This window comes from Hypomesus transpacificus, unplaced genomic scaffold (genome assembly GCF_021917145.1).
Source record: "Hypomesus transpacificus isolate Combined female unplaced genomic scaffold, fHypTra1 scaffold_27, whole genome shotgun sequence".
NCBI classification, from domain to species: Eukaryota; Metazoa; Chordata; class Actinopteri; order Osmeriformes; family Osmeridae; genus Hypomesus; species Hypomesus transpacificus.
Window position 1 is genome coordinate 613,526 of NW_025813796.1, and position 19,514 is coordinate 633,039.

Here is a 19,514-nt window from a genome sequence, read left to right on the forward strand (position 1 = left end):
CCAAACAGTAGAAAGAGAGAGACAGTTCAGTGGCTCGGAAAGGAAAGATAGACAAAAAGAAAGATATGACAATTAGAGGGTGAGTGGAAGTAAATTGAGGTATTGAGAGAGAGAGAGAGAGAGAGAGAGAGAGAGAGAGAGAGAGAGAGAGAGAGAGAGAGAGAGAGAGAGAGAGAGAGAGAGAGAGAGAGAGAGAGAGAGAGAGAGAGAGAGAAAGTGAATGACTAGCTTGAGGTTGAAATGAGAGAGTGAAAATGGACCATCTACAGCCGTTCTCCCCCCACTCTGCGTTGAAAGACAGAGCAATTACAGGTGAGAGAAGGGGCAGATCAGAGGGGAGGGATGAGGACGGACGAGGAGGAGCAGGGAGCCGTGGTGTACTGAGTGTCAATGTGTCAGACAGAAACAGGGGGTTGAACAGCTCGATGCTCATGAAGCGCTCATCAAAATGGACTTTGGTGTCCAAGAGTTCAGTGTCCGTGTGTGTGTGTGGGAGTGAATGTGTGAGTGTGTATCTGTGGGAGTGTGTGTGCATGTGTGCGTGTGTGTGTGTGTTGGTGGATGGAGGGACAGAGGGAGGGAGGCAAGGAGGGGTGAAAGGCCCAAAAAGCAAAAGGTCCAGTACATTGAGGCCAAGAATGGCAGAAACACCGAGAGGTTCACAGTGGAAGGCCCCGGAACACAGACGCACCGAGTCGTCACACGCACGCTCGCTAACTTTGGCCACGCCATTGTTTCATGTTATGCGTCAGTCAAACGGGTTGTTAAATGTTCATGGGGATGAATTCAATGTCAAGGGGCAACAAAGTCCCTCACCACCTACACATACAATAACATACAACTTGCACATAAAGTCTGAGGTTTGTACATGTCAGATGGAAAAGATATGGTGAACATAGCCTTCACTGGACAAATGCCTCTATGTAGAGAGACAAAGATTTTGTCACATTTCCGCTTTTAATAATTGACTAGCCTGAACCACTTTGTCAAAACTCGTCTCAAACAACATGATAACTCTTAGAACCTTACTACGTAGAAGGGCATTTATGATGAATTGTCATGTTTCATTGAATGTCTCTCTACTTTGTGACCTCTCACTCACCTCTCGTGCTTTGCTCAGGAGAGCAAAACAGAACAGGGCAGGAGAGAGCAGAATATGTCAGGATGCAAAAGGGCAGAGCAGGATGGAGCAGGATAGAACAGGATAGAGCAGGATAGAACAGACTAGAACAGGATAGAGCAGGATAGAACAGGCTAGAGCAGGATGGAACAGGATAGAACAGGATAGAACAGGCTAGCGCAGGATAGAACAGGCTAGCGCAGGATAGAACAGACTAGAACAGGCTAGCGCACGATAGAGCAGGATAGAACAGGACAGAGGAGGATAGAACAGGCTAACGCAGGATAGAGCAGGATAGAACAGGATAGAGCAGGATGGAACAGGATAGAACAGGATAGAACAGGCTAACGCAGGATAGAGCAGGATAGAACAGGATAGAGCAGGATAGAACAGGATAGAGCAGGATAGAACAGGCTAGAGCAGATGAGCAGGAAGGAAGTCATCAGAGATCCATTACAGAGCCCCAGCTGCCAGGGACATGGGCTCATGGGTAGTGAGACGCACTCCAAGATCAAGTTGCAGCGTAAAGTGTCAGGTATGGATCTTCTCTAATCTGACCCTGTTGCTAACAAGATGCCATGTCATTGCCCCATTTATCCTGGTCTGATGTGATCTGATTTTGAACCAACATGACGTGAAATTATGAAATACGTCGAATGTGAGATGTGGTGTGTGTGGGGGGGAAAAGTGTACACTTTTCATGCCTCACACACACACACACACACACAGATACAAACGCAGACACCCACAGACACACACGCACACAAGCGCACCCACACGCAAGCTGGTCAGGAGGTCTCTGTCCCTGAGGCAATGGTGCCACCCAGCTCATTAGGCTTGGCGCCGAACTCTGTTATTAATGAGCATTCTTCCTGGTCGAGACAGAGCAACTACAGTGTGATGTCAACAGCTGCCTTGTGACTGGCGCTGCTCTACCAGAGGCTTGAGCTCCAGAAAGGCCCTACCAACAGCCTGGACCAGCCTGCCAGTCACCTGCATCAGCATGCCCATTTCCTGGACCACCCTACCTGCCATCGGCAAGGCTGCCTGCTAGAAAAACCACAACCGGCCAATCTCACTTGAAGCCGGCCCCTAAGCAGTCCACACAGCCGGTCGGACCATGTGGTGTGGTACAATCACATTACTAGCCTGTACTAAAAGCACACCGTGGAATGTTGTGGAGAGAAGAATTTAGATAAAGTCCTGATTGAGTGTTCTATATCTGAACCGGCCCGAATTACTCCTGCACACAGAGACGAAGGAGAAACCAAGAGAGGTGGATAATCACGGCGGTGAGCATTAATCAATGCACCCCCCCGTTAATGAATACTGATTTGAAGAACAACAAAGGCTCTATTTACATTCATTAACGCTATTACACGACTCATCATGTGAGAATGACCGGGTTTTAGAAAGATTAGGGTTTCTCTCTTTCTCTGCCCCCCCCCCCCACCACCACCACCACCTCTCTCTCTGTTTTCCATGCCCTTCCTCCCCTTCTCCTTCCTCTGTCCCTTCCTCTCTCTGCTCCCCCTCCCTACGGATTAGGAGAGAGCTTTTTCCACCCTACAGCAGCAGCATTGACCATTAGACCCAAGTAGCACCATAATGAAACACGCACATGAACCACACAAAAGACGCATCCGTCTCTCTCTCTCTCTCTCTCTCGACTCTGCGGGGTGTGAATTATGTTGTCGGCTAGATGTTGTATAATTATGTGACTCACATCTTTTAAAAGTCCCCCAGCATTGTTCTATGGGTTTCAGAGCCCGTCGAGAGTGGAGAGAGGTACTTGATGACGATTTTTGTTCCATTTCCAGGCAACGATTGGTTAGGTAAACTGTGTAGGTGAGGTTCACACCCTGTTCTGAATCAGTTGTGGGGGTGCTTTGCTTTCTGCGTCTCTTTAAATCCCAACGTGTTGGATTGAACGTTTCGTTTGCTTGCTGAAAGACCCCTACACGGTCAGATGCCGAATAAGCGGTGCACGGTAAGATAACGGTACAATATTTTTTTCTTTCAAAAGCAAAGAAAAGTAAATCTAAGCAAGCGTATCCCTCAACGTAGGAGACGATTTTTCCCATGCCCGCGTGCGCATATTTCATCAATGCAGAGATTCTGTGATAGCTAGGCCAAGAGAGCTAGCATATGTTTTGATGGATGACGTTCAGTTTCCTAAATCTGCCAAGGGAGTGTATATCTTCTGGTAAGGGAGACTGGTTTAGTGTTGTTATTAAACGGTTTCATAACCATACAAGCATGCACACACACATACATACACACGCACACACACACATGCACACACACCGCTCCCACATCCAGTGTGTCAGCCTCTGTCCCACCAGCAGCTAATTAAGATGTGACTGATGTCCTGAGGGGGGAGTGTTCTACTTAACTGCCTTTCCCCGGCTCCTAGAGCCGCATTAATCTACCTCCCCAGGGAAACATGGCTATCGATTTGCGGTTCCCGAGGCATCAATCTCACTTCGGAGGCGATGAACAAGATTAGAGAGAGGTGAGGAGCACTACCAGGTGAGAGAAGTGTTAATCTAAGGTTTTATATGTCAAGGGGGAGTTGTGCCTCACCATTGTATTCTATTCAATCCACTCTACCCTGTCAGAGGGGGTGTGTGTGTGCATATGTGTGTGTGAGTGTGTGTGTGTGAGTGCTCAGTCAAATTCATCCTCAGCTAAATTCAAATTAATCTTGGGTTTTGTCTTGGGGAAGGCTGTACATCATAAGTTGTGCCAGCGTTCCTCGTCGCATCGACAATTTCGACTGCCACCTGACCTCCTTGCGAAACCTCTGTTCACACGACTCTTCAGAACTCGCCTGTCGTCAAGCGCATTTCTCCGAAAACGGTCTGTTTATTGGTCTGACCGAAAACTGCCGGTGACTCCTTGAAAGGTCTCACCCTGTGTTGTCCCTCTCATATCAAACAGCCTAGTTTATAGACTTATAATCCCTAACAGCACACCAGGAGCGCACAAGTCTTATCTCACATCTTTTCCAGAGAGTGGTGGAACAGACAGCAGATTTATCCAGACGAGCTTCCAGGAAATCCACATGATCATCAGATGTACGACATGTGACCGGCACAGGCCAGCCAAGACCAGAGATGATCCCGGTTCATCTGAAGTCTCATCTGGTGAACACCTCCTTGTTGGGGGCATGCTGTGTCGTACAGAACACTGTCAAATTGTACGCTTTCCCCCGGGGCTTGTCGACCGTCTTTAGAAAAGGCTCTCTCGCCGACGGGGTGGAACTTGGCAGCCGATGAGACCCTCCCTGTCTGCGTCCATGTCACCATCCAGGCACTGTCGCCACGTCGGCCAGAGATACTGGAAGCCCGTGATGAGTGTTGATGGGAGAGGGGCGGATGAGCGTAGTCGTGACAGTCATTCTGACTGACACATAAACATCACATCTGAGTAACGGCCCATGAACCGCCCCCCCCCCCCACCCACCCTCTCTCTCTCTCTCCCTCCCTCTCCTCTTCTCGCTCTCCTTCCCGCTCCCCATCTCTGTCTCTCTTTTCCTGTCTCAGCCTTTCAACAAGGTGGACACAGTGTAACTAATCTGGTGTACCTAAGCTGGGCGGCATCTATGTGTGTGTGTGTGTGTGAGTGTGTGTGTGTGTGTGTGTGTGACAGTTCGGCGGGCACCTAGTGTGTGCACTTCTCTCAGACACTGATTAGCATAGCGGCTCAGAGCATATCTCATTTACTCAGCCGGGCAGCCATGATGTCCTGCACTCGAATGCAGAGGGGCCGTGTTTCGACCAGCTTCTGATTCTGTCGACATCGCCGATATGATCCCAGAGACGATGTCTTGGCTGCCCGAGTGAGGAAACCTGAGGGGAGGGATGTTCGGAGGGGTTGCAGGGCTCCACGGCTCAGGCTTGTGTGTGCGGTCCACAGATGTAGCTAATGGAGACAGGATCAAAGCAGAGAACCAGTGATTAAAGGAGAGGGGGAGAGGGGGGAGACAGGGGGGAGAGAGGGAGGGAGGGAGGGGAGGGAGAGAGAGAGAGAGAGAGAGAGAGAGAGAGAGAGAGAGAGAGAGAGGGGAGGGAGAGAGAGAGAGAGAGAGAGAGGGAGAGAGAGAGAGAGAGAGAGAGAGAGAGAGAGAGATAGAGAGAGAGAGAGAGAGAGAGAGAGAGAGAGAGAGAGAGAGAGAGAGAGAGAGAGAGAGAGAGAGAGAGAGGGAGAGAGAGGGGGGCAGATGGGGCAGATGGGGGCAGATGGGGGGAAGGGATCCCAGGAAAAGAATCTTTCTTATTTGCTTGTGAACTGCGACTGTATGGAACACGGCAGATCAGATTGGATCTCCATACAGCTGAGGGGTCCTATTCTAAACAACTACCCGGAACCTGGGGCTCTTGTGTTAACTTTGGTTGAAATTAGATTTTCAAACAGAAAACGTCAAAAACGGAACACAGTATTTGTTCAAAGATTTAAGGGCAAGTTGCAGCTGGCTTGTACTGTAAGCGACAGTGATTAAAATCAGGGCCTATTGTGGGCTAGAAGTCACGTTCCTTTTGCTATGTGACTAATTCCTGTCTAATACATGAGTGGGATGATTTGGGATGAGATCGTGATGTGTGTGTGTGTGTGTGTGTGTCGGTGCATTTGTGTGTGTTTTTGTGGGTGGATCTCACCCTCCCACACGAAAATAACAAAGTGGTTCCATTTGTCCTGTAGATAAACTTTATAATTGTGAACACTCCATCACACAACATGAAAGGATAACAATTGTGCTGTGTGAACATTTTTGAAAAGCAAAGCGTTTTCATATCACTCTGATCCTGAGTGAGCTGACCTCAGAGTAAAACGCTTGTGTGTGTGTGTGTGTCTCTCTCTCTCTCTCTCTCTCTCTCTCTCTCTCTCTCTCTCTCTCTCTCTCTCTCTCTGCACCTGCAGCAGGTTCTACCTGTGTGTGGACCACTACAGGATTCCCGGGTCAGAATCCTTCACTTCTGGCAGCCGATCATGGGTCCCACTCTCTCTCTCTCTCTCTGTCTCTCTCTCTCTCTCTATCTCTTTCTCTCTCTCCCTCTCTCTCTCTTTCTCTCTCTCTCACACCCTTTAAACATTGTGAAAGATATTTCCCCAGATGTGGTCATCAGCTCACGACAGTGTTATTGTCCCATTGTGTTAATGATGCCACAGGGGGTGGGGGGGGGGAATGGGGGGGGCCGGGTTTGCTCAGGTAAACCAGACAGGATGAGGCTAATCCTAATGGACACATACACACAGGCAGCATGAGAATGGGGGGGGGGGGGGGGGGGGGCATGTTTCTTTGCGGCATCACACAGAGACAGTTTAATTGGTTTAATTGTGTGTGATCCGAGAGGAAGCTTGCGGGGCTTTTAGTGGAAAAACAAGATTGCTGCAGCTTTGCTTTCCTCCTCGGCCATGCAGGCACGAGTGAGTACGTGCGGCCGTGCCGTCATCAACGCGAGGTGTTCTCCTTCTAATGAGCCCTAATCGTTCGATGTTCCCATTCAGCTGGACAGTTGTATTGGCTAGTTGTTTCTGTTCATTCGAACGAATGACGCTCAGTGACAAAACCTCGGTCAATAGACTTGCCGCCGGAAAAAATACCTCCGGTCGAATGTAGATATATACAGTCTGCAGCAAACGCCTCGAAATGGACAGCGTGTGCTTGTTTGGGTTTTAATTATGGGGGAGAACGAGATGATGATTACTGGGTTTGGAGTTTGTAACAGGAAGAGCGGAACTCTGAACTCTTTGTGATGTGGCTGCGGTTGCTCTTCGTCACCTTTGCATATTAGCGTTAATAACGTCACTACCCGTGAGGACACATAACCTTAGCTTCCATCCACTCTCAGTACATCATTACCGGCAGCATGGCTGGGCCGTTTGCTTGCAACATTTTTGCTCATTAAAACTCCAGTTTTTGACCCAAGGTATTGATTGTTGACCATTTCTTAGGAACAGAAACCGAACACGGGTCTGCGAACACGGGTCAGACGTGTCCTCATAAAAAGTGCATGTGCGGGTGTGTCCGTGTGTGTGTGAGTGTGTGCGTGCATGCTTGCACGTATGTGTGTGTGTGTGCGCCAGCTTAAATGCGTCAACACACAAACCCTGAGACCTGCTCTTCACCTCGGCACCACCATAGAATTGCCTGGAAACCAACGAAGGCAGCAAGTGAGGCAGCAACGGTTTGGCCAGAGGGCTTGAGGTTGAGGGAGTAATGGAGAGAGATTTAATCATCAACTGTACAGAGACAGAGGCTGTGTCTGGTTTACGTGGTGAGATGGAAGAGGTTTGGCCTGATTTGGGTTCTGGGTCACAGGTTTCCTTCTGTTGTCTGTCCCACTTGTTCTCTCCGTCTCAAACTCCCCTATCCTACTTTCCCCTTCTGTATAATGTGACGAGATGGAACGCGATGGGAACCGACTTGACCGAGACTTAATTCGATGTGGCAGGATGGGATAGCGACGGGATTTGATGTGTGGTGTCTGACGTGACGTTATGTGAAGTGATATGCTGTTATCCGATGTGGCTGGGGGTGTCATGTGACGGGACACGATACGAGATCAGCTGCGAGAACGGTATCTCCTCCGGCAGTTCTTTATCAACGACGCCACCTTGAGGCTCACTGTGTTTTTTCTCCCTCTGACCGGTCGACTGTGACTGAGCATGTGGCACTGGCTGTTTTGGCAGTTGTTTGACACGCTTCATTCACCAGTGGGTTAGCTCAGTCGTTGTCGGCCTGTTTGTATTCAAACAGCGAGGCGGTTCAGTGCCGTAAGCGCTCACGCACACAGGCATCTGCAGCATCACCCCTATGCCCTTTCGCCACAGTAAGCACTGAAGTACAAATGGTATCAAGTGCAAGCTCATACACACACATGCACATGCAGACAGTCATGGACAGGCATGAACACATGCGCACGCACAATGTTGTCATGGTGCTTTGGGACAAAATTATTTATTTAGACTCTACATTACTGAATCCCTTTAAGTCTATGAGCTTACTCACACACACACACACACACATACACACAGTTACACAAACATACTCATAGGCACACACACAAACAAACACTGCTGTAATACTTTACACGCTCAATCTGTAGGTCCACAGTGTGCATTAAATCCCCATGAGATACTATATTGCAGTAATAGTAATGCACCAGTAAAACTTTCATTACAGTTTTCCTGAGGCAATTTTTATAAACAAGAGTGGACAGCAGAAAAATACAGTGGCTTTCATCTGATCTACTTTATATTGGACTTATATTGCATTTTCAACAGCGGCCATCCATGACGCTGAGCAAGGGAGCATGTGTCTGTGAGCCTTATGAAAGCTCCATATTGAAACAGTGTTTTGATTGTATTTGATGCCTGTGTTCATTTTAGAGTCTGACATGAGGGTCTGTCTGGAATATTGGCTCATTCCAAAGGAATTACAGTGTGATACTATACAGTACATACACAACTATCAATTGCAACGCTGTTGATACATATGAGTTATTGGTTCTGGTCATTTTTTTAAGAACACATATCTTTTTAAAGACAAAACATTCCGTACCGCTAGATGGCGAAGTATTATCCACGACGCCCGAAGAAGCTGTACTGGTGTAAACCGGAAACACGTTGAGACGCGTCATTTTCACAGAACAACAACAACAACAACTCAATTTCGTCTCGTTGTTGGTTGCAACACACTGTACCTTTCGCAAACTCATATCTGCATGGTAAGGCTCTTTCAAATTATCCTGATAATAAACACTGGAATGCAGAAAGGAATGCGTTATGTTAGCTAGTTGCGTTGGTTTCCCTGTTCGTTCACTTGACTAACACCAACATTTGTTGTCTCCTAAAGGAAAGCAACTCGCGTACCTAAAACGAGACTGAATATACTACCTCTGAGTTTTTATAGTTGGTACAAGAGTTATCCATCAAAGTGGTTGAACCGTCGAGTCGTCCAACCATGGCTCAACAGAGAGGAGTCAACACCCTCCAGTTCAACCAAGATCAGAGTAAGAAGTAAACGCCGTGGTTGTCAGTAGAAAGTCCGAGAAACATAAACATTTAATTTCTCACATCGCCGCTGTATGACCGTCTTCCAACATGATCGACTCGCCACTCTCTTCCTCCCTCCATCTCCCACCCTTGTTCCATCTCTCCTATCCAAAGGTTGTTTCTGTTGTGCCATGGAGACAGGCGTCAGAATCTACAACGTGGAACCTCTTATGGAGAAGGGGCATCTTGGTGAGCGATTCCCTAATACAAGGGTATGTTAGAACATGTAAACATTTGCATTGACACTTGATGTGTGAGTGTGTGTGTGTGTGTTTCAGACCATGAGCAGGTGGGTAGTGTGGCCCTGTGTTCCATGCTGCATCGATCAAACCTCCTGGCTGTCGTTGGAGGAGGAGTCAGCCCTAAATTCTCTGAGATATCCAGTGAGTAGCGGCATTCTACCCCCTCACCCCTTCAGCTTTCCTTCTCTCACGAGAAGCCTGTTTTCCCTAACCTTCTCAGACCTCTAAGTGTTGTGTGTCTGCCTGTCTGTGTGTATGCGGTTCCAGTGCTGATCTGGGATGACGCCAGGGAGGCACGGGACCCCAAGGACAAGCTGGTGCTGGAGTTCACCTTCACCAAGCCTGTGCTTGCGGTGCGCATGAGACATGACAAGTGAGTGGTCCCTGCTCGGGGCGCCAATCCGTTAAGATGAGTAGCTAGATAATCGGGAGTCAGATGGCTGAGCGGTGAGGGAGTCGGGCTGGTAATCAGAAGGTTGCCAGATCGATTCCCCGCCATGCCACATGATGTTGTGTCCTTGGGCAAGGCACTTCACCCTACTTGCCTCGGGGGGAATGTCCCTGTACTTACTGTAAGTCGCTCTGGATAAGAGCGTCTGCTAAATGTAAATGTAGATGATTGCGATCGATGGGCTGGTGTCATCAGGATGTCCGCACGAAACCATCTTTATGTCCCTTCACAGAATCATCGTTGTCTTGAAGAACAGGATATACGTTTACAGTTTCCCCGACAACCCTGTAAAACTGTTTGAGTTTGACACCCGGGACAATCCTAAAGGTGTGTTACCCCCCCCCCCCCCCTCTCTCTCTCTCTCTGATTAGGGGTAGGAACATAATAGGCAAGCTTATCAGCTCCACACAACTCCCCATTAATTTGACCGGTGCCCTCTCTCTCTCTCTGTCAGGGTTGTGTGATCTGTGTCCCAGTATGGAGAAACAGCTGCTAGTCTTCCCTGGTCACAAATGTGGCAGTCTGCAACTGGTGGTGAGTGTGACTTTCAATAAGACTGAATACCGCAAAGCACATTCTTGACCTTGACAGGACCATATTTTTATTACATTATAAACAACATTCCCTGCAACTGAATCCCATTCTTAACGTGTGACCTGTTGTTCTTGAAATCTTTTTTATTTGTATTTTTTTACTTCTGGTTTGGTTCCATTCTCCAGGACCTGTCAAACACCAAGCCTGGCACGTCGTCCGCCCCCTTCACCATCAACGCCCATCAGAGTGAGATTGCCTGCCTGGCGCTGAACCAGCCTGGCAGCGTCGCGGCCTCGGCCTCCCGTAAGGGCACCCTCATCCGCCTGTTCGACACCACGACCCGAGACAAGCTGGTGGAGCTCCGTAGAGGCACGGACCCGGCGACCCTCTACTGCATCAACTTCAGCCACGACTCCTCCTTCCTGTGCGCCTCCAGCGACAAGGGCACGGTGCACATCTTCGCTCTGAAGGACACCAAACTCAACCGACGCTCCGCGTACGTGTCCCCGGTCGTCCCCGGGCCAAACATTGGCCTGGCTCTTGCGCTTTTGTTTGACCCTTGTCGAATGTTCATTCGGGTTCTGTCCATTTACTGTGTCTCTCCCTCCTCCAGATTGGCTCGTGTGGGGAAGGTGGGCCCTGTGATTGGTCAATATGTGGACAGCCAGTGGTCACTGGCCAGTTTTACAGTGCCAGCTGAGTGCGCGTGCATTTGTGCGTTTGGAAAGAACACGTCCAAAAATGTCAACTCTGTCATTGGTGAGAGATCAATGCATCAATCTTCTATAATGTGGTTCATAATTGTTGTACAATTACATCCCATGTAAAGGTCTTTCCTCCTCTTTAACATCACCACTCTAGCTATTTGCGTGGACGGGACTTTCCATAAGTACGTGTTCACTCCGGATGGCAACTGTAACCGCGAAGCCTTTGACGTTTATCTGGACATTTGTGACGACGACGACTTTTAACGACGCCAAGCAAGATACAGCTGCTACAGGAAGAAGAGGAAGGAAAGAAGAGAGACTTTGTGACGACAATTATATCGATGAGGATGAAGAACATTCTGGATGAGGAGGTGTGGTCGGGTCCTTGGACGGAAGAGAAACGTTGCACAGAAACACACAAAGTCCATATTATATGACTGTCTTGTGTTTGTAAACCATTTTATCTAATTATAAAAGTAGCTAAAGAAGTTTTTATTACTACTTGTTTGTGTTGTCCTTATTCTCGTTGAGAGTGGATAATAAGAAGTACTTCCACCGTTTGGGGTCTCTCAGCCTCATTGAGACTGTGCTGCAGGTCCTGGACTGTGAACTCTAGGTTCTTCATCATCCTCTTCTCTCAGTTAACTTTGTCAGGATCTAAAAAAACTCAACAAGATCCCATTACCTTCAGCCTTAACTGCTTAGCATACAACCTCAGCAAGCCTTCAGAATGTCAACTGAGTTCAGACCCAGAACGAATGATTCAACCGATGTCAGCCACTCAGAAGAGGAAGTTCAATGACAACAAACACCTTTGGTTAATTTAATGGCCCTGATTCAGCTTTGTGGCGACATTCTTCCACTTTGAACTTTGACCCCACTGCCGTCAGGCTCCGCCTGCTCCTCGCACAGCTTCTGTTCGAACTTCAAGTTGCCACGGTGCATGCCATCACCAGTCAACTTGTAGATGCTCACCTTCTCATCGGCATTGAAGGCATGGATGTCAATCGCCATGTAAGAGACAATGACAATGGTGACCGAAAGATTACAGGCAATGGCATACAGTAGAGTGGATGGGTGCCAGCCATTAGGATTTTCTGATTATCTGATTACATCAGTAGCTACCAGTTCCTCTTTGTCGTGAATGCCACAGTTACCTCACTCTGGCTGATCACGGGGGAAGTCGTCAGGGATGGTGATCAGCGTCATTTCTGGGGAGAACAGACGGCAGAGAGTGGTGCGGTCAGTGATCGTAGATGACCAAAAGGAGATGCGATTGGTCATCGCCTGGTAGAAGATGTGTTTGTCTCTTTGATTAAGAAGATGAAAGGTCACCCTAGACTTCTCCAGCAGATCTGATGTGAAACAGAGTAGGTGGTGTTGGTAAAAGGAGAACAGAAAACATACCCTGCATTATTGGTAGGCACACAGAACTTCAGAGGTCTCAGTCTGAACACTAGTCTGGACCCTTTGGTGGAGAGTGTAGAGGTCATATTGGATAACAAAAAAAAGAAGAAAAAAAACGTCCAACACAATCATTAGCAAGTCCTCATAAATGTTGGGGGGTTTACTCCAAAAATTAATATATTAGTTATTACTTATTATTCAGTAAAAGTAATGTGATTAAGTTAAATGATTACTTTCTGTACAAAGTAATATTATTACTTATTATATCACGAAACAGCCAGATGGACATCTTTGCCGTCTTTTTCAATTTGAAATATTCGATCCGCAGTAATATGGAATGTTAAAGAATGTTATGAGGACAACCTGTGAGGTTCTGCTGGATTTTACAACGGCATGGAATGCGATATAGCCAATCACAATCAAGGATGGGAGCAACCAGTTTTAGAAAGGCTACTTAATAAGCTTTCCTCATTGTGTATGCCATAAGCCTCCAGCAGAGGTTGTAATTTTGGCCATCCATCCATCCATCATTCCAAGGTCATGATCATACCAGTCAGATAGGTGTTGTCAGAGACAGAGACGTTGCCAGATGGAGCTTCTAGGCATTTCTTCCCCAGATAGGCTGGGACTACTAGTTATTCTGGTTGTACATAGAAAGCCACTGTGACACAGAACAGTGAACCAACATTATAATACAATATATTTACACCTCCAAGTTAAGACTGTTTATTAGAAAGATTGTTCCAACTGAAATGATCATCCCAGAGCTGGGAACCTGGCATCAATGGAGTTAACACTAGTGAGATCCCTTCTGCTTCAATTCACATTCTGGTCATGTCTGACCTCAACAACATCAATGTAAACATAGGTTTGGTAAACTGGAGTTGTAGTTGCTTTAATATAAGAAACAAGCCTACCCACGTGCTGATCATATGATTAGTGAAATGATAGCTGGTCATCTTGTGTCAGAGCCTAAAAACAGTGAAATGTGGGTTTTTGCGATAAAGTAAATTTTGTTGGGCCAATTACATCTTTATTTTTAATGAATCTGACCACCGCTCTGCACAATAATATAGAAAGAAATGTATTCAACACCACAACATCTGAATCAGCAAACTTTGCAAAACACAAAATGTATGACAGTGCCAATACTTTTGGCAATGACAGTATAGCCTATTTAACAACAGCTCATATAGATAAGCTATGCATAATCTCTTGTTTTGAGCCTGGTGATCTACCCGGACACGGGTCCAAAGAACTGTATTCATCGACATCTCATTACAGTGATTTAATCAAACCGTATGATTGTTGGCTGTGGTTGTGATTAAGGGGCGTTTCGACACATCACCGCGTCAATACCTCGTGACTTCTCTGATGTTGGGCAACCGCACAGCTGAGCACAACAGAAGCGGATGTTCTCTCAGAAAAAGAAAGGGACTAAGTCGACTGTATTTTCACTTTCAAATTAAAACAGTTTCTTGCCAACTTACAACAAGGGACATAATTGTCCCGTGCTGTGGGTTATCATACTTTCGACGGGCACAAGGTAAGATGTTTTGTCTCGAAATGTATTACTGAGTAGCTAGCTCATGCTGGCTAGCTAGCTACCTAGCAAAGTCTTTAGCTGTGTGTGCTAGCTAATAACTCGCTAACGTCAATACAGTAGCTTGCCAGCGAGCTAACGTTTGCTTGGTCACTGACTTGCTTCCGGCTAGCTAGCTAACATTTCCTCGAAATAAATGAAAAACGGTAAGCTAACGGTACGCTAACGGTAAATGGATAACTTACCACCAAGTTGGTATGATTTGGCTACCATTAGGGCAGCAGTGCTAGCGTCATGATTTTTTAGCATGTTTAGTTGATTCTAGTAGCTACTTGGGCTGTTGTGGTAGAACTACTGTCGCAGGCGAAATGTTACCAAACCTAGGCTTATAGTTAGCTACTATGTTTTTAAAGGGCCCACAAAGAAGCTAGATGCAAAAGGGCAACTCAACCAACAACGTTGCTAACCTGTCATGATTGTTAGTCATCAGAAATATCATTGCAGTAGTGCTAACTATATCGAATGCTTAATATAGCTTGTTTGCTAGCTGCAGATTTTTTTTAACAATCTTGTCAGCTAGCTAGTCGTGTAGTATCTGTTGGCATTTCGTTATTGTTGATCATTGTTTGGTTTGTTGTCCTCTGCACACAGTTAGGCAGAATATAACAGGGAAGGATGGCATCCCGGAAGAAGGTGTTGCTGAAAGTGATCATTTTGGGCGACTCTGGGTAAGTGATTACTATCATGACCAAGTAAAACCATAATGACAGACACATTTAAAGACTTTGAGTGTGTGTAGGTGTGTGTACATCATGTCTGTGTGGTGTGTCACCAGTGTTGGGAAAACCTCACTGATGAACCAGTATGTGAATAAGAAGTTCAGCAACCAGTATAAGGCCACAATTGGAGCAGACTTCCTCACCAAAGAAGTGATGGTGGATGACCGGCTTGTCACAATGCAGGTAAGTCTTGCGTGTGTGTGTGTGTGCATGCACACATGTGCATATTAGACACTGGTATAAATGACAGGGTACTGCAATTCTCACGTTTAACCACCAATTCTTCGTCATACCCCCTCTCCTCCATCCTTTTTTCAGATCTGGGACACGGCAGGTCAGGAGAGGTTCCAGTCTCTGGGCGTGGCGTTCTACCGTGGCGCCGACTGCTGCGTGCTGGTGTACGACGTCACGGCGCCCAACACGTTCAAGACCCTGGACAGCTGGAGGGACGAGTTCCTCATCCAGGCCAGCCCCCGAGACCCCGAGAACTTCCCCTTTGTGGTACTAGGCAACAAGATCGACCTGGAGAACAGACAGGTGAGTGGAAAGCAGATGATGGGGGGATTTGAGCTTCGTTGGCCGACGTTACGAGTAAAAAATTTTTTTTTTAAAAATGTCTCTTTCTTTCTGTTTTAACGGCGAGACGTGTGTTTGTTTCCGAAGGTTACGACAAAGCGAGCCCAGGCGTGGTGTCAAAGCAAGAGCAACATCCCTTACTTCGAGACGAGCGCCAAAGAGGCCATCAATGTAGACCAAGCATTCCAGACCATTGCCCGCAATGCCCTCAAACAGGTACATGCACTCATCTAACACTGTGTTCTCAATGGGTCTTTATAGAGCTTCGGCTACATGCGTAAACCAGTCAAATGTATTGGTTCACTTCCCCCTGTGGTGACTGTAGGGAAACACCTGTTAGACTGGTTTACTTGGCTCACCTGTGTGTGACTCATTTTGTATTGTGACGAAGCCACGTGAGAGTTTGTGTGCACCAAAACCACGTGAGAGTTTGTGTGCACCAAAACCACGTGAGAGTTTGTGTGCACCACAACCACATGTGAGTTTGTGTGCCCCAAAACCCCGTTTGAGGTGTCCTGCTGTGGTAATACGCGTTCATGGCCTTCCCCAAAAAGCGCGTGCGAGACATCTGTGGTCTTTGCTCGTCCTGCAGGAGTCTGAGGTGGAGACGTACGACTTCCCCGACCAGATCAAATTGCGAGACGACCGACCCTCCTCCACCAGCGACGGCTGCAACTGCTGAGAGGACAGGTGGACGAGGGAGAGAGAGAGAGAGAGAGAAGGAGAGGGCAGGAGAAGAGGAGGAAGTGGAGGGAGGATGGGGATTACACCACCCTGTCTTGGTCCCCTCCACAGCTACAGAAGTTTCCAGATGATGATGATGATGATGATAAAAACAAACAAAAAAAACATGAAAAAAAATATGAAAACACTTATTTTTCTTAACTCCCCATCTCCAGTCGGGAACCAGTAGAAAAGGAGAACCCCACGCTTGCACAGCATCACTTTTTAATAAGATATAAAAGAAATGTTGATACTATGGATATTCCAATCATTATCCTCATATTATAATGATTTCGAAAGATATAATCATGTATTTTGTTGTGGTTTTAATGTTCTCATCTCTACCGTGAGTACAGACCTATCTTGTTTAGATTTAGAACGTCAGGGCCATCTTACTGTCTATCTGTGCAAGTATCAAGGTACAGGTTTGCCCCTTCGTCTGTGACCTAGGCTCAGGCTTTGTTCTCCCCTCATGACTGTAACCAGTTGGGGGGGTGGAAACCCTCTGGTCCTGATTCATTGGTCAGGAAGAAGTTCTACCTAGTCACACGTTCTGTGCCTTCCATCTCATGAGACCTTATTGGGACAGATCTATATACTAATATACAGTATGTATTGTTTTTTTGTTTTTGTTTTTTCTCTCTCTCTCTCTCTGCCTCTCAGTCCTTATGTTGCCAAACAGTTTGTGACCCAGGCCCCGTCTTAAGATATTTGTTTAGTTTTTTTTTCCTCTTTAAGTGAAGTGAACCAGATGCAGTTGTCATCAGCATGCAATCAGAAAGAAGTCAGAACAGGACGCATGAATAGGAAGAAACTTAAGGCTGCTAGTTACCAGGATGAGGGGCGTGGAAACACTGGCGCATCCATGGTTACCAAGTTGTCCGAAGTGCAAAATCCGAGCGATAGATTCCATCGGTTGTGAACCTGACTTAGTTCAGTGATTGTAGGTGTGGAAGCATGACGAGGGAACATGGCTCCTTTGCCAAGTGATTGAATGTAACCTCTTTGTCTCACGGGTCCGTAGTAGTTTGATCTTGACTGTATCAACAGTGAAAACCAAACTGTTAGGTACACAAATGCCGAACCCCCCCTCCCCCTCCCGATTTGTGTATCTTTTAATAGTGCAGCAGAGGGACATGAAGTGTAGAACACTTTAAAAGCACCCCCTGAGGAGAGATGCATCTCTATGTTCCATCAGACATTCCTTTGGCTCAACTGCCATTCTGCGTTAGTGGCTGTATGGTGTGCTTTGCTATGGCGTCATTTTATACCTCGTTGGATTTGTCATTTTGTTATTCATACACACACACACATATACCCCTGCATATGTAGAGGCTGTACATACTCAGGACCTGTCCATCTACTGTAGACAGGAGAGCAATCATCGTTACTCCTTTAAGTCACTGCAACCCCAATTCAGACTGGTTAATCAAGCAGCCGTCTGTCTAGGTCCCATCAAGAAAACTTACCATGCAGATTGTTGGGTTATTGTGAGCATTTCATTTCCCCCCGACCTGTGCATTGTCCTTTTTCAGTATCATCTAGTGTATCTATATTATATTGTAACAAATGAACCTGTGATTCTTCTCTACGTCAACTACAACCAATGAACACATCCGTAAATTCATTTGTGATTTTTGCTCTACTCATTTTTTTTCTCTCTCCCCATCTGTCATAATATACTGCATATAATCTCATTTCCCCCATGCAACATGAATAGATAAATAAATGTTGACTTCATGAACATCATTTTACAACTGCTCGTTTCTTAAATAACTCATGTGTTGAATGTGTTACATTACAGTATTTTCTTAATATATTCTTTACTTTCAGGCACCAGTGTGGGTGATCACATTAATGTAAAGCAAAATTCAAGTTTCCACAAATCAACTTTACAACCTTATACAAATACAAAAAGTTTATTCAATAGTTCACACCAATTGATAAGACAACAAATCTGTCATTGTACATGGCTTGACTCCCATGCCAAATTATGAGTATTACAATCTCCCTTTAGTTCCAACCTCTTTATTAAAGAGGAAGTGAAAGGACATTTCTCGAACCGCATCCTTCTTTTCTGGTGTGACCAGCCTCTGTTGCACCGTAAAGAGGGTAGATACATATCCCCTATTCCAGTTCTGTGGCTGTATAGTCGCCTCTCCCCTATTCCAGTTCAGTTAGTATGTTGTCGTTCTCAAGTGAGGTCACTGTAAAACTGGGGGTCCAAAGGCGTCCATGGTTTCTATAACAAGAGACAGGTGGTCCAGAAATGACCCCACAGACACACGCAGTATACGGGCCTCGTCTGCAGTCCACCTCCTGAGAGGAGAAATTATTACATTAAAATACATTTTACATTTAGTCATTTAGCAGACGCTCTTATCCAGAGCGACTTACAGTAAGTACAGGGACATTCCCCCCTACATTTAGTCATTTACATTAAGAACCAGTCAAAAGTTTGGACACTTTTTCCCATTCAATTGAGTTATTAAATATTACTATACATAACGAAATGTCATAAACATTGCAGCCCTAATTAACAATGAGAAGACTGTGTTGAATAGGTACTCACACAGATAGCGTGCTTTCAGACACTTCAAGCTGCTTGCTAATACCACCTTTCCTGGGCTCACGGTCCGGGGAGAGAGACTGAAGAGCTATGGAAGCCTCTCTCGCTGACGGGAAAGGAACGTCTAGGGCACTGTGAGGCTGTCAAGGAAGCTTGTTGCGTATCGCATGCAGGCTGAAACAACGGCACGAATAACATAAACCAGATTGTTAATCATACATAACAAAAAAGCTCCGATGGAGCAGCCAGCTTGCATTCTTTGTTCCAGGTTTACAGATTAGCTACCGAACTGCCTGTTGCCTGACAAATAAAAATAATCTACACTGACAATACAATGACCAAATTAATTAAATGTTGTTTGACGTAGGACTAAAAGGATACAATTCCAGTTTTCCTGAATTGTGCCTGTTGAAGGAATCCGCCATGATGATAAAGTAAATCCAGCAACGATTGGTTGCGGCACATTCTCTTGAGGGACAGGAAACGCATTTGTACGTTCATCACTTATTGCTGCAATGTGACTTTAATAAATCTGAAGAAGACTTCAAAATGAGTTTTGAGTAACTTTACGTAATAATTTTTTTTTTATGTACTCAGACATTACTGACATATATAATAATAATAAAACATAAAAACTGGGCAAAAAAAAAACGTGACATGCATTTCAAAAGTAATGATGTGACATACGGAAAATGTAATGGAATCTCGCACAGCTGACTAATGTAAAAAAAAAAAAATACATTTATATATATATAAAATGTTCACATATTAAGAGTTTGAAGCATCTCACTTAAAAACCGTA

General features: G+C 46.0%; 3 protein-coding genes and 1 long non-coding RNA gene across 4 annotated transcripts; 2 read left to right on the forward strand and 2 right to left on the reverse strand.

Moving 5' to 3' along the window:
- Positions 1-8,746: 8,746 nt before the first annotated feature.
- wdr45 (WD repeat domain 45) lies at positions 8,747-11,414 on the forward strand. The gene is made up of 10 exons (XM_047014820.1): positions 8,747-8,853; positions 8,982-9,138; positions 9,296-9,370; positions 9,460-9,564; positions 9,691-9,796; positions 10,107-10,201; positions 10,329-10,408; positions 10,594-10,904; positions 11,022-11,167; positions 11,270-11,414. Exons 2-10 carry the CDS (start codon positions 9,090-9,092, stop codon positions 11,377-11,379), a joined length of 1,077 nt encoding a protein of 358 aa, XP_046870776.1. The 5' UTR covers positions 8,747-8,853; positions 8,982-9,089; the 3' UTR covers positions 11,380-11,414.
- Positions 11,415-11,679: 265 nt separating this feature from the next.
- On the reverse strand, positions 11,680-14,678 carry LOC124463098. Its single transcript, XR_006955529.1, has 3 exons — positions 14,311-14,678; positions 12,523-12,583; positions 11,680-12,326 (listed from the first exon to the last, which is right to left on the reverse strand). It is a non-coding gene; the product is annotated as an uncharacterized LOC124463098 (long non-coding RNA).
- On the forward strand, positions 13,886-17,892 carry zgc:100918 (Ras-related protein rab7-like). Its single transcript, XM_047014821.1, has 6 exons — positions 13,886-14,068; positions 14,717-14,793; positions 14,901-15,027; positions 15,163-15,381; positions 15,508-15,636; positions 16,013-17,892. The coding sequence occupies exons 2-6, from the start codon at positions 14,741-14,743 to the stop codon at positions 16,100-16,102; spliced, it is 618 nt and encodes a 205-aa protein (XP_046870777.1). The 5' UTR covers positions 13,886-14,068; positions 14,717-14,740; the 3' UTR covers positions 16,103-17,892.
- Positions 17,893-18,024: 132 nt separating this feature from the next.
- On the reverse strand, positions 18,025-19,187 carry LOC124463097 (EKC/KEOPS complex subunit Lage3). The gene is made up of 3 exons (XM_047014822.1): positions 19,094-19,187; positions 18,716-18,844; positions 18,025-18,462 (listed from the first exon to the last, which is right to left on the reverse strand). Exons 1-3 carry the CDS (start codon positions 19,135-19,137, stop codon positions 18,348-18,350), a joined length of 288 nt encoding a protein of 95 aa, XP_046870778.1. The 5' UTR covers positions 19,138-19,187; the 3' UTR covers positions 18,025-18,347.
- Positions 19,188-19,514: the final 327 nt, after the last annotated feature.